The 23952-nt window shown below is 40.6% G+C and overlaps 1 protein-coding gene and 1 pseudogene across 1 annotated transcript; both read left to right on the plus strand.

The window, feature by feature from the left end:
- Positions 1 to 946: 946 nt before the first annotated feature.
- Positions 947 to 3354, plus strand: LOC134635321 (UDP-glucuronosyltransferase 2C1-like). The gene is made up of 3 exons (XM_063484714.1): positions 947 to 1240; positions 1331 to 2041; positions 2770 to 3354. Exons 1-3 carry the CDS (start codon positions 947 to 949, stop codon positions 3352 to 3354), a joined length of 1590 nt encoding a protein of 529 aa, XP_063340784.1.
- A 13712-nt stretch (positions 3355 to 17066) lies between these two features.
- Positions 17067 to 18906, plus strand: LOC134635322 (UDP-glucuronosyltransferase 2C1-like; annotated as a pseudogene).
- The last annotated feature ends 5046 nt before the right edge of the window (positions 18907 to 23952 follow it).

Genomic DNA, 23952 nt, shown 5'->3' on the forward strand with positions numbered 1-23952 from the left:
GCTCATTAATTGATTCTCGTCACCTGCACCTTTATTTCCCCAGCTGTGTCTTATTCCCTGATTACCTGATATGTATTTAAGCCCTTAGTTTTCCTTAGTTCTTTGTTATCTTCAGCTGTCTGGATTTGCTGCCTGTTCTGAATAAAGGTTTGTTTGTGCTTATTTAAACCTATTTTGGGTCCAGATTCCCCCAAGCCATGACAAGATAGTACCTTGAACATGCAAAGTTAAACATAACAGCTGTACTGAAATTGAGAAACTGAGTAAATGTTTTTTTTTTACTCTTACTCATTAATGTGCAGGTCAGTGAATGTAAAGCTCCTCTCTTCCACTCACTGAACTAGCAGCTACAAACACTGAAACTGCCTGTTTACTCGTGAACCAAAGTTAAGAGTTATAAAGAATGATATGTGTGTTATGTTGAACTGAAAGACTAATTGGGTAGGATCCCCCCCGCCCAAATCTCCCAAAAGGAGTGTATTTGGAATAAGGTAAGTGATTACAAACTAAAACATCAAATTAATTCAATTTTGAAACAAAAGACTGAAAAATAGCATATAATTCAATAAAAATATGAAAAAGAATAAATGAATATTCATACCACCATGTCACCATTATGTTATATGTGATGGATGTAACTGCTTTACGAGTAAAAGGCGTATTGCTCACTCAAGAGTTGGGTAAGCCAGACTGGTTTTGAAGAACAGTCTGTGGGCAAGCTAGACAGCTGCTCTCTTTTGACCACAGGTAAGGAATTTCCTAAAACATTGTCCTTTAAGTTTGGTGACTATTTAGTTAACAGGCTAATAGAAATTTTCCAGTGCTTGCAAGTGTATAATGTGCAGTTCTACATGTTTGGTTAAAGAGCAAAAACTGATTCTTTGTGATTACTTGAAATCATTTGAGGTCACTGGGGTGATTATTTCTCTCTGATATTATAGGAGCCATGACATCCCATCATGCCTGTGAGATGCTCGTTTTCCTCAGTGTATTCCTGATTTTATATACACCACAATGCAATGGAGGGAGTATTCTTGCGCTTCCTTTAGATGGCAGTCACTGGATCAATATGAAAATCCTTCTAGAAGAACTTCATGCCAGAGGACACAATCTCACTGTGATCAGGGCCTCCACGAGCTGGTACATCCCTGAAAAGTCGGATCTATACACATCCATTACAGTTGAAATGGCTGTAAATTATGAGGACCTTTTAGATGTGTTCCTACAGGAGCAGATAAAGGTATATAATTATTATATATATTTTAATCCCTACTGATTCATGAGATAAGAGAAGTTCTTTACAACTTTTTGTCATGCATTTGTTTTGTAGGTGCAAAGAGAGGGAGGACCATTGACCTTCTTCAAACTCACCAAGGGTTTAATATCTTTGCTTTCTCGTGGCCATTCATTGTGGTATGATGCGATCAAACATATTTTTGATGATCAAAATATGGTCCAAAGATTAAGAGATTCCCAGTATGATCTGGTTCTAACTGATCCAGCTTTGGCCCCAGGGGTCATTCTAGCCAAATATCTCAAGCTTCCCTTAGTGCTCAACGTACGCTGGATCACCAGTGGAGAAGGCCACTTTGTGTTAGCTCCCTCACCCCTGTCTTATATCCCAGTTCCAGGATCCGGCTTAACAGACAAAATGAATTTCATCCAGAGGATCAAGAACATTTTTTTCCATGCCATTTTATTATTTCAGCAGAAATTTTTAGTGGATCCAGTCTATGATGACATGTGTGAGAAATATATTGAGGGTGGATGTGACATCATCTCACTACTACAGGAAGCAGACATTTGGCTGTTCAGGTCAGATTTTGTGTTTGAATTCCCTCGCCCCACTATGCCAAATGTTGTCTATATAGGAGGATTTCAGTGCAAACCAGCTCAGCCGCTGCCAGCAGAGCTGGAGGAGTTTGTACAGTGCGCTGGGGAACATGGAGTCATCATCATGACTCTGGGAACTTTAATCAATGCTTTGCCCAAAGAGCTTACGGAGGAAATCGCCAGTGTGTTTGCCAAGATGCCCCAAAAGGTAACAAAAAGTTGATTATTCATATTTCCACTACTGCGTTTTAGATTGTTAACATAGAGAGGAAAAAAAAGATACTATATCAGCCAAAAGACAAAGGTTTGTGCACAATCCATGGCTTCCTTAATTTTCATTTTGAAACCAATTTTAGCATTGTTTTTTTTTTTTGTTTTTTTTTTGTTTTTTTTGAGCCAGACGTTTCTTAAAACAGAAGAGAAATGGGAGCACACACAGCTTGGAAGCAAGTCACACCTTTAAACAGACAATTGATTAAAAATGCACCAAAAGACAAACATAGAATAAATTCTACAAAGTTATTTTCTGTAATTTGGGTAAGGTGTCCCTATGAAGGGGTATTATGAAATTAACATTTTGAGAACTGAGGTGTAAATTTCAAATTTCCTTTGAGGGGGAAAAAAGTCAAGGCAAACTGACAGAGCTGCTGTGAAACAAATTGACCAGCTGACAAAATGCAGCTTCCCAGACCATTTTTTTCCAATGCCCTTACAGAATAATTGTGCTAAAAGGAAAAACCGCTTCCTGTTTACTAAAATGGTTTCTGTTGAGTTCACCCAGAGGATATTTGTTCTTGAAACTTGGACTTAATTCTCAAAATGATCAGATTTTCCTTAATGTTGCCTTCCTTCAGTTCAGTTAAGAACACAAATTAGTCTAGAGACCTAGAGTGTGTTTGAACAAGGTTGTAAAGATTTTTTTTTTTTTTTTTACAGGTGATCTGGAAGCATAAAGGAGACCGACCCTCTACACTGGGAAACAACACTCTAATAGTGGACTGGATGCCACAGAAAGATCTTCTGGGTCATCCACAGACCAAAGTCTTTGTAGCACATGGAGGAACTAATGGTGTCCAGGAGGCCATTTACTATGGGGTCCCTGTGCTCGGCATACCTGTGTTTTTTGACCAGTATGACAACCTTCTACGACTGCAGGAGAAAGGTGCTGCAAAGATGATTCAGCTAGTTGATGTTAATGGCCACAGTTTTGAGCAAGGCCTTAAGGAAGTGATCCACCAAGAGAGCTACAGGCAGAACATTCAAAGACTGTCACGGTTGCACAGAGATCAGCCAATAACACCCATGGAGAAGGCAGTCTTCTGGGTAGAATATGTGATGCGCCACAAAGGGGCTCGTCACCTGCGTACAGAGGCTTATAAGATGCCCTGGTACTCTTACTACTGTTTAGATGTAGTGCTCATATTACTGTCTGCAGTCACTGCACTGCTTCTCTCTATTGTGGCTGTTTTCAGATTTCTGTGCTGCCGAAGACAAAGAAAGATAAAAACTAAACAAAGCTAAAATATTTTCCAATTGGGAGATGACATACTATGTCTATTACTCACTGTGGTTTAGTTTTGCAAAGATTTACTTGTAACACAGTTGTAAATGATTAAACCTCTACAAGAAACTGTAGATTGCTCCCAGTCTAGATGGGGTTATTGCCACAAGCTAAAGAAGGAAATTATGCCAAATTTCACCAGATGGCTGGACAGGTTGCACACTAGATGTTTTTGACAACTCTGAAGGAGGGGGGGGGGGGAGGTGGTTCCCTCATAACCAACAGTTTAACTAGTTTGCACAGTGATCAGCCAATAACACCCATGGAGAAGGCAGTCTTCTGCGTAGAGTATATTGCTGTCTGTGGTCACTGCGCTGCTCCTCTCTATTTCGGCTTTTTTCAGATTTCTGTTGCCAACGACCAATAAAATAAAAACTAAACAAAACTGAGTTCTTTTAACAAATGTTTCAATGAGTTCTTTTCAATTCTAGCTTAACATATAAAACAGACTTTCTTTGCTTTTCTATGAATTTTAAATTGGAAGATGGTGCCATGTCTGACCATTATTGTGGTCTAGTGGTGTTGCAGCACACTTGCTAAAATGATTAAACTGCAGTTTATAAAATCTATTACATCTACATGAAACAGCAGATCACTCGCACTTCAGATAGGGTTATTGCCACAGGCTAAACAAGGAAATGCCACTGGCAAAGGAGGAAAGATTTCACTAGCTGATTGGCAAGGCTGCACACTTGGGTGTATGACAGCTCTAGAGCAGAGCTTTCCCTCATAGCCGAGAGGTTGTATACACATGGTATTAAGAAAAAAATGACTTGAACATTTTGCAACTAATTATCAAGTCTGTGACATGCTTGGGATTAAAAAGAGCTAGAAATAGTAGAACAATTTCAGAATGATGTGCACACAAATGCTAAAAACACCCTAAAAAGGCTCAAATTTGCTACTGGAAGCTCTGTGATACAGAACGTTTTTTGGTTTGTTTGTTAGGAAGGAGAAAAGCAATGCCTAATACAGACTGGCAAAAAGAAGAAAGTCACACATTTGGACATATTCATCCATTTTGACTGGTACTCCATGAATCAATGAAACACCAGAATTAGAAACATCGTGGTTTGATATTCTTGGTTCTTCTGTTTTTAATGTAAAGTATGTTTGCAATTTGAGCTTTAATATTTATGAAAATTATAATATTGTAATGTTGGTCTGCCTGTACATACACATGAACTTTACCATTCACGGCACAACATCATTCAATGATGGACTGGATACAACAGAAAGATGATCTGGGTCACCTACACACCAAAGGCCATTTACCACAGGCTCAGCATAACCTTGTTCTTTGACCAATAAGTCAACCTTATAGCTTTGTAGGGGAAAGAAGCTGGAAAGGTCATACTCTTGGCTGATGTTGAAGGACGTAGTTTGGCGCAAGGCCTTCAGGAAGTGCTCCATCAATAGGAGAACTCATAAAAATGTTTTAATGAGTTCACATCTACTAACATGCAAACATAGATTTTATTTATAGAAGTCCAGAATTTATAGAATTTTAATTAAAAGATAACAAATTGTTAATCATTGTGATTTAGTAGTGATGCAAAGTAAACTTCTGGTTAAAAAAAAAAATCAATTAGGTCTACAAAAACACTGAAAACACTAGAAATTATTTTTTGGGGGGATTTGGTCATTCCTGAGCTGTTTTTATGCACAACTAGAGTTCTTGTCTGGCTTTTTGCATGCTTCATCACATGTCAAAATGAAATTTTGACATTTTTCACAGCATAAGTAAAAATTCTGTTGATATTGGAGTTTCTATGTTAGTTCTAGGGTTAGTGTGAGGGTTATCTTTTTTCTATAAATTTTTAATTAGAAGATGACAAACTGTAAATTATTGTGGTTTAGTAGCTATGCAAAGGGTTACTTTTAGCACACTTATAAATGATTAAATTTCAAGTAAAAAAATCCATTATGTGTACAACAAACTGTCTATTGCCTCAGCCTGGACAGGAGGAACAGTCTAGACCACGGGTAGGCAACCTTTCTGATGGCGAGTGCCATTTAAAATTTCCTCAGAAGTCAGTGTGCCATATGATTGCATTAGCAATAAATTTAATAACGCTCTATATGAACAGTTACACATTATATAGAACCACTTTATATAATTATATTTGTTTGCAGATGTTGGCAGCTATCAGCAAATAGTTATCAGCTATTTTGAAACAAAAAAAAGACACTTTTTATCCATAACAAGAACTCCATAACAGCAAATGAACTGTACAACAGAAAATACAAATGCTATTTATGGTCTCCTCACAACAATGATAAGAAAAATAAACTAAGCCAATATGGCATGTCTGTTAAAACAGAGACACACATGTTAATGTGATCTCTGGTCTCCCACTCAGAGACACAGGTCTCCGAGTGTCCAGCATTCAGACGGCTACCTGAGGACACTCATGTGAGAGAAAATCTGCTCACACAAATATGTAGAGCTAAATACTGTCAATAAGGCCTCTGCAATGTTCTGAAGACAGTTAAACTTGTCAGGTAGTGATATCCAGCAGGTGAAAATGCAAGCTCCATGAACACACACAGCTGTGGATTCCAGCTGCTTCGATGTCGCATTAACTGGCATTAACTCAGCCTGTCGCGCTGACCTAGTAGGTGTGGCTGTTACTCTTCTCTTCCTCCTCCTGCCCACTACCTGCTCTGTGCTGCTGCTTGCGCGTGGCCGCTGATTAGACCTTGTGTGCAATCTACAACTAAGCGCGGCCTGGTGCGCGCCGCTCATATCGAGTGGGATGTGTGGCGCCGTCTTTGCTGCCCGTCTGAAGACCTACTTCCAGAGGCACTGCAGAATCCAGGTCAAAAAATGGTACCACCTCGTCGACAGCCAGACCGTCTTGGGTGCAATCCAGTGTGAGAGCTATGGTTTCCAGACCTTCTTCGCAAACCGCGTCGGTGAAATCCAGAGTAGCACTGATGTCCAAGATTGGTGGTGGATTCCCGGGTCAGCAAACATTGCAGACATTCTCACCAGAGGGGCCAGTCCAAATGCCCTAACCGAGGACTCCGAGTGGCAGTCGGATCCAAAGTTCCTCCAACTTCCTGAAGATGAGTGGCTGAAGAAATCTGCCGGAGAAGCTCGAGAAAAGGTCACAAAGCTACAGAAAAAGGCTTTTGTTGCGGTCCTTACCAGAATCCACATCAAGGCAGCTCAGGACTCAGCACACGTAGAGTCCAGAAGACCACTGGCAGGAGTAGCAACCCAACAGCTAATCGACAAAAGGCGATTCAGCAACCTGAGAAGGCTGATTGGGACCGTGGCGTGGGTCTGGAGCATTGCCAAAAAGTTCATGAGATCCAAGACCAGAGACCAAGAAAAGTGGGAGGTAGTACCATCTACGGGTGTCCTCACAGTCAGCGAGAGACGAGATGCTTTTCGAGACCTTTGCCTAGCAGCACAAGAGGGCGTCAACTTCCCAAGCACCACAACAGACAGACTAGTCGTTTACAGAGACCAAACAAGTGGACTCCTAGTTTGTGGTGGCAGAATCCAGACCTTCAAAGAAGACCGCAGAGCCGTTCCCCTTCTACCATTCCAAGCCTGGTTATCCACCCTCCTTGCCAGAGAAGCACACAGCGAGGGACATGATGGAGTGGCAGGAACCTTACTGCGGATGAGAATGAAGGCTTGGGTTGTCAGAGGAAGAATTATTGCCCAAAAGGTCGTTGACCAGTGCACAGTGTTGGGAAGGTTACTTTTAAAATGTATTCCACTACAGATTACAGAATACATGCCCCAAAATGTATTTTGTAACGTATTCAGTTACGTTACTCAATGAGAGTAACGTATTCTGAATACTTTGGATTACTTAATATAGTATCATGCTGTTTACAACTACATGAATGTGATTTATTACTATTACTGAAGGTCCGCGGCTCCGAACCGTAGTAAAGGGACCTCTGGCTAATACGTCGGGTTCGTGTCGGGCTCGTAGCTGAAAACTAGCTTTACTTTGTTGTGTGGGTCAACTTTGCTTGCGAGAGACAGAGAGAGGCGTTGAAAGGCTGCTCCAACGGAACTTATTGTTTCGGTGGAAAACACGAACACGGTGTACAGTCGAGTCTTAATAGCTTACTTACAACTGGGCTCGTCAGGCACTCTTCTATGTATTTGCCATCCATGTATTTCAACAGAGTAACTGTATTCTCAATACCACCTTTTTAAACGGTAACTGTAACGGAATACAGTTACTCATATTTTGTATTTTAAATACGTAACGGCGATACATGTATTCCGTTACTCCCCAACACTGCCAGTGCATCATCTGCAAGAAGGCAAAGGCAAGAACCTGTAAGCAAGTAATGGGAAACTTACCTGAAGAGAGGTCAAATCCTGCTGCACCATTCGAATTCACATCTGTCGACCTGTTTGGACCCTATCATGTGAGGGATGATGTCAAGAGAAGAGTGACCATGAAAGTTTGGGGAGTTGTGTTTTGCTGTATGGCAAGCCGAGCCATTCATGTTGAACTAGCGAGCACACTATCAACAGAGAGCTTCCTGCTTACCTACCAGAGGTTCACTTCTGTCCGAGGCCATCCCCGGAAAATCTGGTCAGATCCTGGCACAAACTTTGTCGGCGCCAAACCTGTATTAGAAGAAATGTATGCTTACCTGAGACAAAAAAACAAGGAATCGCTTGAAGAATACTCTGCCAAAAATGAGACCACCTGGGCATGGAAGATTCTTCCCGCTGACTCACCTCACCGCAATGGGGCCGCCGAAGCTGCTGTCAGAGTTACCAAGAGAGCCCTTCATACACTTGGCAATGCAGAGGCTCTTACCTTCAGTGAGTTTCTGACAGCACTCCAGCTAGCTGCCAACCTTGCAAATGAGAGACCCATTGAGGCCAGAATTCAGAGCCGAGAAGATCGCATTGACTACATCACGCTGAATAATCTGTTGCTTGGTCGAGCCACACAAAGTGGGGATTTCAAAACTATCGACTTCACAAATTATCCTTTCAAAAGGCTGAAAGAAGTACAAACCATGGTCAACAACTTCTGGAGGTCCTGGAGCCAACTCGCTGGACGAAACCTGTTCATCCACAGTAAGTGGCATACTGCAGAGAGAAACATTGCTGTTGGAGACATAGTTTGGCTCTGCGACCAAAATGCCCTTAGAGGGCAGTTCAGACTCGCAAAAGTCATCAGTATGAATCCTGATTCCAGAGGGATCGTTCGAGAAGTTCCAGCATTGAAGTCAAGAGTCCAAAATCTGCTACCAGAAGTCCTGAGCTGAGCACCATTTTACGTCGGGACATCCGGCGTCTTGTGGTCCTTTTACCGGTGGAAGATCAAGCCAGGGATCAGCCCACCTGAGTGCGATCTTTCCAGGCAGTGCTGAGCAAAGATCGAGTGGGAGGTGTCGCGCTGACCTAGTAGGTGTGGCTGTTACTCTTCTCTTCCTCCTCCTGCCCACTACCTACTCTGTGTTGCTGCTTGCGCGTGGCCGCTGATTAGACCTTGTGTGCAATCTACAACTAAGCGCGGCCTGGTGCGCGCCGCTCCGCCAGGTGAGCTGAATTAGAGCAATCAAGGGCTGGCGTGCCTAGTAGACCTTAAAATGCATGCAGCAGTCATTTGACCCGGGTGCGACATACTGAGAGGACAGCAAACAAAGCACAATCCACTTTCCACTGTGAGGAGGATTTTGAGCTAGACGGGCTATCGGTAAGCTCTTGGACTCATATTTGCTGCTTACATGTTTGGGAACTATGGAAGCTCAATTGTGGAAATGTGTTTATGCTTTGGGAAATAGTTACTGCATTTAAGTTTAAAAAATTATATTGAACTTTTGTCTATGTTAAATGGCTTTACTGAAGTGTATATATTTTTGTTATTTTATTTGTATTCTGTATAATGCATTTATCTGAATGATTAATGAAATGTTCTTTATTTTTTGTTTAAAGGTTTTTCACCTACCTACCTAGCAAAACAGCTATCTAACTAGCTAACTACCTGATTGACTGAATGAACCTGAAACTGGTCAAAAATAAATTGAGTGAAATTCAAAGTCTGGTCTTTTCAAGTGTGGGCACCTCACAGACAGAGAACACTTGACACAGCCAGTTAATGCGAGACAAATTAGCTGCTCATTAAAGATTTCTGGTTTGATCAGAAAATAAAACATTGGTCCATACACCTGAAAGTCCCAAAAGCGCATTGTGTCTCGAGTCTACGGATGTATCCGTGTATTTCCGTGGTGCTGATGATGTGCTGAGCGGAAAGCTCCTGAAGCTTTTGAAGTGTCGGAATGTGGAAAGCTAACAACGTCCCTCTTACCAGTAGGCTAAGTTATTTTTAGCCAATTACAAGTTGAATCTGGTAGTTGGGGTTGTTAGCTAAGATACCATCATTAAGAAGAGGCACAACTAATGTGTCTATGCGAGCTGATTTGCAATGTGCACTGCTGGTGCGGCCATTTATTTTTTGATGCACCTTCTCAGATTAATTCACTGCGTGTTGTGCCCAGGGCTGGACTGGGACAAAAAAAAAAAAACGGCCAGGGCATTTTGACTAAAGACCAGCCCCCCAGGTATTAAAGCCATAAAGCCTTTGAATGAAAGCAAACGCTGTTGTAACAGTGATGTACACTGTCTTGTTGGTATATGTATGATTTCTATACATTTTACGTCAGATAAAAACTTTGGTTGTAAGCTTCAGATAATTATTTAATAACAGCCAGAAATTTTAAATGAGAATAAGAAAGTATTTCTTTGTGCCCCCCTTTTCCCTGTTAATGCCCTACCTGGCCCCCTGGCAAAACTTTGCTAGATCTGCCCCTGCACAGTTACCAGCTGTCAGCTACGTTTAAAAAAAAAAAAAGGATCCTGGTGTTATTTGTCTCTCAGAAACAGTTTATAACTTCCCTTCAACTCATTCATGTCACGTAAAAGGTAAACCTGTTTCTCCATCACCTGTTCAGCCCTGATGATTCAGTAAGGACATCTCCTGGTTTCATCTTCATGTTTCCCTCTCACCACATATCCAAACCGACATCATGACCAGCAGCTTTTACAGCTGTGGCTCCAGCAAACATCAGCTGATACTAGAAATTAATATTAAATAAATTCTAACAACAGCTGATCAAGTTTAAACGTGCTGCTGTTGTTTCGTGCGACATCCGGCGGTTTCCTCTTTCTGGCGCAAAGTGGGCGATAAACAAACAAGAGAGAAAAGCCAATCAGCTGATCATTGATCAGTTTCATGATTAAAGTAGCAACAGGAGAGAGAGGGGAGAGAATGAGAGAAGAAGAGGCAGCTGCAGCGTAAAGACAGAATAACTCCACCTTTGTGTCTTTTTCCATTCTAGCTGAAGTACGGGACAAACTGTTCCTTCTCAGCTCAACACGAAACACGTAATATTTTCTCTGAATGCGGGATGATTCCGTTTGTACGGGACGGTTGGCAACTCTACTAACTAACCTTATGAATAAAATAAAGTTCACTATCAGTAACATCATAGCACCCACCCAGCTGTATATAAACTCCGTCATGCTAGCTAGTACGCAGTACGAGTTATTGTAACTGACTGTAAAAAGTCAGCACAACGAAAATAAACTACACCTTAACTTGGTTTATATCTGACCCAGATAGACTGCAGGTCATAACTTCTTACCTGAAGTTCAGTTCACCTGACACTCGGACCGGCGGCCACCTCGGGTCTCTCCTCCTCCTGCCTCCCCTCTCCCTCATCCACCTGCTGGCCTCCACCACTTGTTAATTTTACTGAATCTGTGGAAATATGCAAAAAAAGCGTATACTAAAGATACTTTATGTGAATCTTTAGTCACTACTAGTGGCTTAGTGTTAAATGCATTGGTGCAATTATTTACTAAATGTTTGCTTTGAGGATGTGTTCAGAACAAATTCATGTCAGATCAGACTGAGGGCCCCACTTTCATCTTGTTCTTCTGGATGATCAGTTTATTTATGGTCATTTATTTCCTGTTTTACTTTGACAGTTTCCTTTTGAGTCTTGCATTGAGCAGAGTTTCCTCTCTGTGTGATTGTCTTGATTGTCTGTGTTTTGTTTCCCCTCAGCTGTCTTCACTTCACTAATCATCATCTGTTTATAAATTATCCTGTCTCCTGTTTACCTGCTTGTTGGATGACTGTGTGGGCGCGGGTGAGTGATGTCAGCAGTTGCGTGTGACCTTTCAATTATTGTCTTATCTTACTGGTTTTTGCTGTTTTTGGATTAAGGCTTTTGCCTTTGTTTAATGGTCACCAGGAATTGTTAAAGAACTTTGGCAGGGGTATAGGGCTGGAGCAAAGGCCTTGGCTTTTTCTGGGTATTTCTAAAAAGGAACTGGTAGTAACTGGTATTTTTTTTTTTTTTTGTGTGCAGTATGGAGCTGGATGTGAAAAAAAGTGCATGTGTTTTACTGCCTGCTGAAAGTTGCACTGAAAGAACTGGTCAAGGTATATAATAATATAAAAGGCTGATCAGAAGATGCAGGCAGATGTGATTTGACATAGCTTGGCAGTTCAGACTGACTGAGACACTTAAGCAATGTGTAGTTGATTTCAAACCTGCCTCAGTGTGAACAGCTGTTAATCCAATTCTCGTTTTGTAAAGATGAATTCCAAAATGACCAACGAAATCAGGACATGAAAAACAAGAGGGCAAACAAGAGCCTGCTCAGACTATTCCAGTCCACTCTGAGAGATTCCAGAGGCTGTATACTCTGGGTTTATGAGGTATGTTCTAAGACCACTAAGATGCAATAACTTACAGAGGTTTGGTCATGTTGCAATTGTCTTTTTTGTATACCACTAAATTACAACAGACATCTTGATTTGCTTTATATTGTAATTTAAATCCTACAATAATAGAACCTCAACAACTAAATGACTTCTTATTTGCTCATAAGAAGTGGGCAACAGTGGGAAGGGAAAATGCCCTTTTAACAGGAAGGAAGAAAGCAGCATAGGCTATTGCAGTGTAACTAGGGGAAGTTTCAGGGTCACCTGATACAGCCCTAACTATTTGCTATGTCAAAAAGGAATGTTTTAGGCCTAAGTAGAGGGTGTCTGTCTCTTGAATCCAAGCTGGGAGCTGGTTCCACAGAAGAGGATCTTTAAAGCTGAAGGCTCTGCCTCCCATTTTATTTTAAAATATTCTAAAATATTCAAACTTTCTTTAACAGGTTTGATTAATCCATAATGCAGTCAACATCTGCTGCAGACTCACCCACCCCCACTGCTGCTGTTCCACCTCTGACACCTCAGACACTTCACACTTCCTCCACTCACACTGCTCACTACTCCCCACCCCCAACCAAAGCATCCAGTTCACATCCAACACATGGCTCCAGCCTGTCTCTCTCAACCTGTCACATCTTCAACCTGAGCCTGAGGCTGGGGAGAGTTCCACAGCTCTGGAAAACCTCTTGTGTGGTACCAGTGCCAAAGACTCCACGTCCCAAGGACTTCAACAGCTACAGGCCGGTGGCTCTGACATCCCAATTGATGAAGACCCTGGAGCGGTTGGTCCTGGCTGAGCTTCGGCCCCTGGTGAGTTCATCACTGGACCCACTTCAGATTACCTACCAGCCTGGCACTGGAGTGGATGACACATTCATTCATCTCCTATATCGTTCCCTCTCTCACCTGGAGACCGCTGGGAGCACTGTGAGAGTCATGTTCTTTGATTTCTCCAGTGCCTTAAACACCATTCTTCCCACAGTTCTGAAGGATAAGCTGGAGAACTCAGGAGTGGACCATTACCTCACAACATGGATACTGGACTACCTCACCGACCGACCACCATATGTGAGAACTCAGGGCTGTGTGTCAGACAGGGTCTTATGCAATATGGCGGCCCCACAGGAAATGGTTCTGGCTCCATTCCTCTTCACAATCTACACTGTAGACGTCTCTCCCAACTCCACCCAGTGCTTCCTGCAGAAGTTCTCAGAGGTCTCTGCAATAGTCGGCCTCATGACTGATGGGGACGACAGGGACTACAGAGGACTGACCCAAGGCTTTGTGGACTGGTGCCAGCAGAACTACCACCAGATCAACACTACTAAAACCAAGGAGCTGGTGGTAGACTTCTGCAGGCACAAACATCTTCCACTGCAACCACTAAACATCCAAGGTATGGACATTGAGACTGTGGATAGCTACAGGTACCTTGGTATTCATCTGAACAATAAACTGGACTGGACTTGCAATTCAGATGCCCTCTACAGAAGAGGGCAGAGCAGACTGAACCTGCTGCGAAGGCTGTCTTTTGGAGTGAAGGGCCCACCCCTGAAGACTTTCTATGACTCTGTGGTGTCTTCAGCCATCTTTTATGGTGTGGTCTGCTGGGGCGGCAGCATCTCGGCTGGGGACAGGAAGAGACTGAACAGGGCGATCCAGAGGGCCAGCTCTGTTCTAGGATGCCCTCTGGACCCAATGGAGGTGGTGAGTGACAGGAGAATGGTGGCTAAGCTGTCATCCCTGTTGGACAACATCTCCCACCCCATACAGAAGACTCTGACAGCACTGAGCAGCTCCTTCGGTGGCAGGCTGCAGCACCCACTATGTGGGATGGAGAGATTTCACAGGTCTTTCCTTCTTTCATTGCTGTCACACTCTACAACTTGGTCTCTGCAGGTGACCACACACATGCATACAGACACATCCCATCCCATACACAATGATAACTTTTGCCTTGTCTCCCTCATGTGCAATAGTGCCAAGTGCAGTCTTCCAATATAACAGTATAAGTATTATAATTAGACTTTAATCTATTGTATATAGTATTTTATTCTTTTTTATTTTTTTATTTTTTTTATTCTGTGCTATTGTTTTTTTCTCTCCTTATTTTTACTGGTCTTAACCAAAATATTTTCCACGTGTGGGACTAGTTAAAGGTTTATCTCATCTTATAACTTATGATAATAAATCACAATAGTCTAGCCTACAGGTAATAAATATGTGATCTAATTTTTCTGCATCTCTCTGACACAGAATGCTTCTACATTTAGAGATGATGTGCAAATGCAAGAAAGCAGTCTTACATATTTGTTTAATATGCACATATGTAACCTTTACTGAAACCTGAGTGAAACTCTTTAAATGAACCATTCCTCTGCAGATGATCAGTTAGCGATTTTAAAACTACTTTGAAGAATATTTGAAATGAAAGGAAGGTTTGAGAAAGTTAGCAAGGTCAAGTGATGGCTTAAGTCATAGTTTTATTACAGCCATCTTAAAGACCTGTTGTATGTAGTCCACATGCCAGGAAGAAAATATGTGCTCAGTTAGGGGTGGGGGCAGGGGAATTCATCCTAATACTGTGGCTGGAGGATAACAGTGTTGCAAATAGTGGTTGTGTAGTTTTAGAGGGAAGCTCAAGTACAGAAACTTACAACTGAAAACAGATTAACACATGTAAAAAAAAAAAAAAACAACAAAAAAAACATGGATGCTCATGAGGATAAGAGTGAATAAGATAAGGAATGAGAACTTGACAAACACAGATGCTAAGAAGCTGGTGTGATCAATGGTACATGTGAACTGAGGCACACAACAGAACAACTCCAAATGATTGAGAAAGCACCGGCAATGCATGTGGGAATGACAGCCCTGATATAAGATGTGAGAGATCCACTGAGTACTACAGTGGAACAGTTAAGTCAGATATATAATCCTGGTTTTCATAATCTTTCCTACTACTGCTATGGCATGAATTGGCATACAGACATCTGGGCAAGACTTTAAACATAGTGGTGGTACAGGTGGCTTGAGAACGCCTTTTTTTTGTATGTAAGTGCATGGTGGTCAGACACGAGGGACGCTTTGCTACTAGTGGTGGGTATGCAATATTTAAGTAAAATATAACTTACTAAGTGGCAGAAAAAGAGATGAATTAGAATACTCTGCAACAGAAATATGGCTAGGGAAGTGTCTTGTTCAATTTTTTTCAGAAGGAAGTACAAGAAAAATGTGTTGTTTAAAATATTTAATTTGCTTCAGCAGTTGAAATTAGTTACAGTGCTGGACCTCTCTGTGAGTGCAGCCATCTGTCTTCAGAGAAAGGATGACCCTTATACCCCTTATCGGGTACAGGTTTTATACTGCATCAATAAGAAATGATTATTATGCCTGTCTTCTTCCGGAACCCATCCTGATGTCTCCATTCGATGTCCTCTCCGTCTGCTCTTCATCGACCTCCTTATCTGCCCCTTTTTACTGGAATCACAAAGACGGACACAAAAACACCTCACTACCTAGCCTTGATCATTTTAATATTACTGATACTAATATCTAGTTCAAGACATTCTGTTCGGACTCCCTTTGACCCCTATAACCATTATCAAGTGTGATGTGTAAGCATGCTGCAAAACCCTCTGCGCTACTACGTCAACTCCTCAATATTTCAGCCCAGTCATACCACTGGACGAAGCTTCTGACCCTCAAACACGGAACGCCAACTTGATTATGAGCACACTGCACTGTGTATATAAAATATTAAAACAGATTTATTTAAACATTTTCAATGCTAACAGAAGGAGGCATTACAATAATCTATAATCCTTGTTTTTTAAAAAAGGGTCCTTACTCTTATAACTGCATGACCTGTCAAGATGGTGAAAAATGACTTGGGGAATTCATTGCTCTTAGCACACGCTAGGAAGGAGAAAGAACTGATGGAAATGGTGAGGTAATGGAAGAACAAATAGATGAGAAGGAATTTGGAGGTTCAAATGATGGACATGGAACAAACATTAATATCAACTCGGGGGGGAAAGGTCTGCGCTGGATTTAACTCTAGTGTCAAGATGCGCAGCTGAAATTTGCAATTGGGATGCATAGGGGGTAAGGAGGTATGTTACTGTTCTGCTGGAAAGGGATAATAATCCTGGAAAAGGATAACTTGTATAAAGACTACGTAGACATGCTGATCTCATGGTATGGAAATGGATTATGTAGGAATTTTACTGGTAATACTATAGTGGTCTGGCCCATTTAAGATATAAATGGGCTGTATGCAACTCATATCAATGGTAGCATGACAACACCTTGGAGTGTTTTTAAGTAGGCAAAAGGGGCGCAGGGACAAAATTGGGGCATTCTGAAACTTCTGATCGGATGTATGTATGTGTCTGACTGATCCACTCAGTCCCTGCCTCCGTCCAGGCCATGCGACATATGGTCATCTGCTCAACCACAGAGCTAACCCAGCACTCTAGACTGCCAATTCTTGTGTTTGCTGAATATGTGTCTGTGGTCCAGTGTGCTGTTTTATGCAGCTTTGTATTTCTAAGGTATTCTTGGTTTAAGAAATGATCAGCTTTTATATTACCTTTTGTTGGGTAATTGAAATCCTTGTCTGCTTTACAGAAATGTGCTTCCTAAATTAGTGACTTACCACAAATACATTTTTTTTTTTCCATTTGGGGTGAGGGGAGAAAGACATCAGGTAACTCATTTACATTATTAGAGCAGGGATTCCTTTAGTTAAACTGCTGACGATAGGTAAGGAAAAATTTGAATGGAATCTTGCTGCAGTATGTATACTGTCGTCTGTCATACAAGTATGTGAAATCAGTTTGAAAATATAAGATGACCTGTACTTGAATGTCAGGCAGCGAGAAGTGTATTATGAGTAAGGGGATCATTATTTGCTTTGGTCTGTTACAGAAGCGATGCCGTCATTTTGTGCCTGTGGGATGCTCGTTTTCCTCAGTCTTTTCCTGATTTCATTTACACCACATTGCAATGGAGGAAACATTCTTGTGGTTCCTGTAGATGGCAGCCACTGGGTCAATTTGAAAATCATTCTCGAAGAACTTTATGCCAGGGTACACAAACTCACTGTGATCAGGCCGTCTACCAGCTGGTACATCTCTGAAAAGTCTGATCTTTACACATCCATTACAGTTGAAATGGATGAAGATCTTGAGCATTTTTTAGATGGACCCACAGAGGAATACATCAGGGTATGTGACATCTGTGGCTCCATTTGATGGTAAATTAAGTAATTTGTGTGTGATAAACATGTTTTAAACACTCTTTCCATTTTTAGATGCAAAGAGAGCGAGCTTCACTGCTGAATTCCTTCAAATGTATAAAAAAATTCCTCTCTGTGATTTTTCAATTCCATTCATTGTGGTCTGAGGTCATAAACCAAATCCTTGATGATCAAAATATGGTGAAAAGATTAATAGTTTCCCAGTATGATCTGCTTCTAACTGATCCTGCCATGCCATCAGGGGCTGTTCTAGCCAAATATCTTAAACTCCCATTAGTACTTTATGTACGCTAGTTCCCTAGAGGGGAAGGCCACTTTGTGTTGACCCCTTCGCCACTCTTGTATATCCCGGTGCCAGGATCTGGCTTGACAGACCAAATGAGCTTTATCCAGAGGATCAAAAACATATTTTTCTATATCTTTACCTTGTTACAGCAGAATTTTATTTTTCTGCCAATCTATGATGACATGTGTAATAAGTATATTGAGGGTGGATGTAATGTCATCTCACTACTACAGGAAGCAGACATTTGGTTGTTCAGATCAGATTTTGTGTTTGAGTTCCCTCGCCCCACTATGCCAAACATAGTCTATATAGGAGGATTTCAGTGCAAACCAGCTCGGCCTCTGCCAGCAAATCTGGAGGAGTTTGTTCAGAGTGCCGGGAAGCATGGAGTGATCATCATGACTCTGGGAACTTATGTCAATGCTTTGCCCAAAGAGATTACAGATGAAATCGCCAGTGTCTTTGCCGAGATGCCCCAGAAGGTAAAAAATGCTGCAGGCTTTGTTTTGTCTCTTAATTGCACAGGTTAACACTATGCTTGTGTAACAGAATGTTCTTGTCAAGTTGCCTCTTTATGAAGAAAGATAAGTGCTCTTACTCAACATTGTGAGCTGAAATGTATTTTTTTTGTTTTTCTGTTCAGGTGATATGGAAGCATAAAGGAGACCGACCCTCTACACTGGGAAACAACACTCTAATAGTGGACTGGATGCCACAGAAAGATCTTCTGGGTCATCCACAGACCAAAGTCTTTGTAGCTCATGGAGGAACTAATGGTGTCCAGGAGGCCATTTACTATGGGGTCCCTGTGCTCGGCATACCCTTGTTCTTCGACCAGTATGACAACCTTCTACGACTGCAGGAGAGAGGAGCTGGAAAGATGATTCAGCTAGCTGATGTTAATGGCCACAGTTTTGAGCAAGGCCTTAAGGAAGTGATCCACCAAGAGAGCTACAGGCAGAACATTCAAAGACTGTCACGTTTGCACAGAGATCAGCCAATAACACCCATGGAGCAGGCTGTCTTCTGGGTAGAGTATGTGATGCACCACAAAGGGGCTCATCACCTGCGTACAGATTCTTATAAGATGCCCTGGTACTCTTACAACTCTTTAGATGTAGTGCTCATTTTGCTGTCTGTGGTCACTGTGCTGCTTCTCTCTATTGTGGCTGTTTTCAGATTTCTGTGCTGCCGAAGACAAAGAACGATAAAAACTAAACAAAGCTGATTTGGCTGGGGCATTCCAAATATTGTCCCTAGTGTTGTAGTTTCACTGCAAAACATGCTAATTATGACTCGATATTTTTTTCTGAAGTTAAGTGACAATAAAAAAAACAACAAAAAAACAAAACAAAACCTCTAGAACCCCATTTCACACACATAGTGTGTGTGTGTGGGTGTGGGGAACCTGAATTTGGAAAGAAATGAAGCGGCTTTTAAATAAGAATGGAATCTAATGATTTCTAAACCTTAAACCCATATTTTATTCACAATAGGAGAGAAGAAATGCATCAAATGTTTAAACTCTAATTTCTACTGCATGGAATACCCAATTTCCTTCGGGGTCAACCTTCAGGATCAAAGTTTTATTGGATTGAAAATATTTTTTGGCTTTGATGGCAAACTTAAAACAAATTGGAATGTATTTAAAGACGGGCATGATTTTTGTCATGGAAGTTATTACAAAAGCCCAGGAACACTTTGAGAAATCACTGACTGTTGTGGAATTTCAACCAGTAACCCCTAATACAGGAAGCTCTGGGATAGGGTCTCTGCTTGAAAAGGAGCTGGGGAGGAGACTTGGCCAGCTCTAACTGCTTCTTAACCCTCAGGATGTTGATCCTGCTCTCTGAACGTGTGTCCACAGGGCCCACTACTTAAGCGCTCCTCTCAGGCACACCTGTTATTAGCAGCTCTCCTTTAAATCTGTGCACTTGATAACTAACTAGATTTCAATGTAGTGGTCTGGAAAAGTAGGCCCCAAGGATATGTTCATTTTTAAGGCTAGAATAACCCGCAAGAGCTCTCAGTGATATTATAGTAATAAGGTGATTTTTACCTTTTACTATTTCACAAAAGGGAAAAAAACCCCAAATGTCTACAATTTTAGATGTTCTGAATGCAGGATGGGTTAATGCAATTTAGCAGGAGCAAAGCTGAAACCAAATCAAACAATCATATATTCAAGTGACTTTAATTATACTTACCCTAATTAACCTACTCTGATCTAATGCTGATTTGTGATACTTATCTTGGACCAGAGACTGGAGGTTGGGCACATCCAGAATAAAGACGCCCCTAAAGTCCAACAGGGAACCGGCATGCCTTGGAAATTCAATCCCCAAGTATGCAGTGAAAATCCAAATCTTAAAGTTCTTATCCACAGGAAAACCATTAAAATCTTGGAAGTTGTAATTCAGCAGGAAAACAACAGAAATCCAAATCCTCTTGGATTTATAATGAACACAGCAAAAACAAGCAGAGAAAAAGCTGGAAAATACACAACCAAGTTGATCGCTCTGGCATCTCTACTAAAACGTTGAACTCTTAGGTTGATTCTTCTATTCTGCTCATATCACAGGAGACTAAAAGATGAATAAATGATCTCTTCTGCACAAAAATTTTATCCCTGGTCCTCCTTTCTCCCCCCTCTTTCTGGACGTCACATCTAGTGAGATGACATCTAGTCTCACCTGTTGTGATATCCAATCACTCGATGTTAGTGACTCCATCACATATGAATATAATTTCTAAACGCTTAATTTAGTTTTTACTAATTTACTTCAACAGGATTTATCATCAGCTCAGTCTAACATGAGTATCATGACTCTTTATGATTCCAACACGATCTCTTTTTAACTCCCTATAGGAATAAGTTTTCTCTTCACAACTCTGTGTTCGTTAGTCACAATACACTCAAAGGTTTCTTTTTCAAATTATACATGTTAAAGTCAGAGATCCTCTTAGATTAGTGCCTCCTCGGTGTGTCTGTAACTCCCCCCTCCTTTTCTTCTCTCACACAAAAACACACTCGCGTGTACACATCTTTGCACAACCAAGCCACTCCATATGGAATCTCAGTGAGAGGCCTGTAATTAGTCATTGTTATATTTTCCTATTTGTTGTATTGGTTACATGTATAACATAAACTATCAGCAAAATCACAGAAATTATGATTCCATGTTTAACAGTTACAAATACCATTTCTCTTATTTAAATCGTGCATAATCATGGGCTGGTGACACATTTCACATGGACGTTGCATTCTCTGGACTAAAAAGAAGAGGGATCATCCAGCTTGTCTTCAGCTCTCACTTTATAAAGCCTGCATTTCTGATGGTATGAGGGTACAGTATAGTGCCTATTGGAATTGGCTCACACATCTTGAATGGCATCATCAATGATGGAAGGTATAACAGATTTAACAGCAACAAATGAGTAGAATCACTAACGTAACAAGCATAACTTTAGATTGTGGGAGGAGTGTCTTGGGAGAATCGACACACTCCAGACAAACAGGCCCAACTGGGAAGTAATTTATTGGGATGTAAACCCAAGACCTTCATGCTGTGCGACAGCAATGCTAACCCCTTCACCACCATGCTTACACGGGGACAGCACCCTCCTGCAAGTGAGACTTCAGTGGTGTTTCATTAAATATTAAATACTACTAAGTTACTATTAATACTTCAAAAATACTGTGGGTTGAACTGCTAAAACGAGGGGAAAAAAGGGTTTAAAGGTTCATTATAAGATTAAAAAAGTGTTCTTTGAGTATGCCTATCACTCCCAACCTCCTGCAGCAGATGGCTGTCTCTCCCTGAGTCTGGCTTCTTCTTGCTGGAAGGACGTTTTCCCTTCCCACTGTTGCCAGGTGCTTGCTCCAAAGTAATTTACTAATTTACAAATACATATAAAAATACATTTTCTTAAGAACATGATACTTTGATTTTGCTACAAAGACAAAAAACAAAAAAACAAAAAAAAGTCAACTGGACCCACTTTTTAAGAAAAATGCTAAGTAAAGGTTTGACATGTTCAAAGCATTGACAAAAAATCTAATAATCTTTAAGGGTCTATGTATACCTATCCATCATATTTGATTAGGAATGCCTATTAAGATTATATTGAATGACTTATACTCATGTAAACACTCTACTGAAAGTTTTTTTTTCACATTTTTATTAATTTATTAAATCTTTATTCAACATCAAAACTCATAAAACTAAATAAAACAAATCAGAGTTAGCCTAATACAAACATCCAATTAACTGCACTCTTCCCTTACAGAAGTCTTAATGAGAGCTCTGGACTCTCCCATGGAGACAAAAGCATTCAGTTATAGTGTGCTCTGTAGTTTCAAAATAAGGTGCAAAATAAGAGAATGATTTTTAGAGAGAACTGCAAAGTATAGCAGATGTTAAGAGTTTATGCAAATAAAAAGAAAATTTACCCAATATTGCTTTTTCTATTAAAATGAAAATAAAAGAGGCCCTATCATTGAGTCTTGGGGCAAGAAACAGGAAAATATCCAAAGACAAGTAGCAGGCCTGTGCCCAAAGCTAGGAAATGCAGCTGGACAGCAGGACAGCTGAACAGCTCTGTATCAGGAGAATTATGTTGGGGAGGGCCTGCCAGAAAGAACATTCACAGACTACAGGGGTGACCTGAAAATTCAATCTATCCTGTCATAGACAGGTTGTTTATCAACAAAAAAGGTATTTTTCAACGCAGGAAAATTCTGTACTGAGCGATATGTCAGTTGATGCTCTTCCTGGTACAACCCAAAAGGGGATTTGTGTCTCATCCTGGAAACATGAGTCATTTGATTGTTAGGCAAACGTGTAAGCCAAAATATTATAAAGTCACAAATCTTATCAATAAATACAAAGAAATAGATTTCAAATTTGAATAAAAAATGTAAAAATAGGGTAATTTTTTAGAATATGCTACAATATATCTGCTACTGTATTTTGAGAAAATACACTACCTCCTGCACAACATTATCCATGAAACCCCTTTTTTCTCCTGTTTAATAAAGTTACAGCGCCAACATGGGTTTCAGTGGTGATCCTTTTTAACATCATAGCTCTTCACAAAATCGCCCTTATTCTTTAGTTTATAATTCTTTGGAAACTTTAATTTCCCATTTTCTGCAGTCATTTTTAGTATCTGTAACATCTTAAACAAGTAGATCACTGTGAACTGAAGCAACAAACATTTTATTTGAGAAATTTAAAATGACTATATCAGTAGTGCACTGGGTGTATTAATGCAAGTATGTCAATGTGTATGCATAAAAAAGGTAAACAAGGCATTTAAAACCCTGAAACTAAGTGATCTCCTGTTGCTGGTGAGAAAAGAAAGAAAAAAGACCAGTGCAAACCCTGTACAGGTGTGGCACCTCTAGACCTCTACCACTCCTTATGTGTTTTACACAAAACCAGGAAGAAAATACAGAGAAGAAGTAAGCAGTATGGGAGGAGTCGTCACGTGTCAGTGTTAGTGGCTGATAAACCATAATACCTGTTCAGGCAGAAAGGGTTAACAGAAAGCAGTAGGTTTAGACAGATGATCTATCCAGATTTAAAGTCACCACAACTCACAAAAAGTTCCAGTTATTGTCAGTGAATTTACTTTCTTACAAATGCCAGACATGAATGTGCAATACAGATAACCGGACTAAAGTTAAGCTCTGGTAGGTTTCATTCTGTTTAAAGGTTACAGTTTTACTGTAGAAGTATAACAGCTGGATTTTACAAAGTAATTGTTATACACTGCAACTTGAGGAGGCAGGCAAAAAATTCCCCTAAATTACTGGTGATAGTGTTTCTATAAAGAGCAAACACATTAAACAAATAGTTTTTTTAAGAAGCATTTATTGGTAGAGATGTTCATGCTGTGTGTCATCCTGCCTGCTAATATGGACCAGTGCCAGGGATGTCTTAAATTCCCTCGAATTTCAAAGTAATTCTGTTGCAATAAGTCAGCTTGCCTTATGTTTTAAACCTCATGAGCACATATGTCTCTCAAACAATTATCTCAACATAATTTAAAAAAAAATCCAAAATAAATCTTCTGAATCTATTGATCATTCAATGTTTTAATCTACATTTAAAATACCTTACATATGACAAACCACTCTCACTGTTCGCCTGCCAAGCATCATTTTTATTCTGTATACGTCCTGAATGAAATCCAAAAGGGACTACAAAGCGGCAGGCATTGGGACCCAGCAGAGACATCAATAACGACTGCACTTTTTTCCTTCCTG

The sequence above is a fragment of the Pelmatolapia mariae genome, linkage group LG10_11, assembly GCF_036321145.2.
Source record: "Pelmatolapia mariae isolate MD_Pm_ZW linkage group LG10_11, Pm_UMD_F_2, whole genome shotgun sequence".
Classification (NCBI taxonomy): domain Eukaryota; kingdom Metazoa; phylum Chordata; class Actinopteri; order Cichliformes; family Cichlidae; genus Pelmatolapia; species Pelmatolapia mariae.

What these genes read in the sequence shown, in the direction of transcription:
- LOC134635321 (XM_063484714.1), top strand. Translation starts at nt 947, where the DNA reads ATGACATCCCATCATGCCTGTGAGATGCTCGTTTTCCTCAGTGTATTC. An exon ending in TCCTACAGGAGCAGATAAAG is followed by an intron (nt 1,241 to 1,330) that starts GTATATAATTAT and finishes TTTGTTTTGTAG; the next exon opens with GTGCAAAGAGAGGGAGGACC. An exon ending in TTGCCAAGATGCCCCAAAAG is followed by an intron (nt 2,042 to 2,769) that starts GTAACAAAAAGT and finishes TTTTTTTTACAG; the next exon opens with GTGATCTGGAAGCATAAAGG.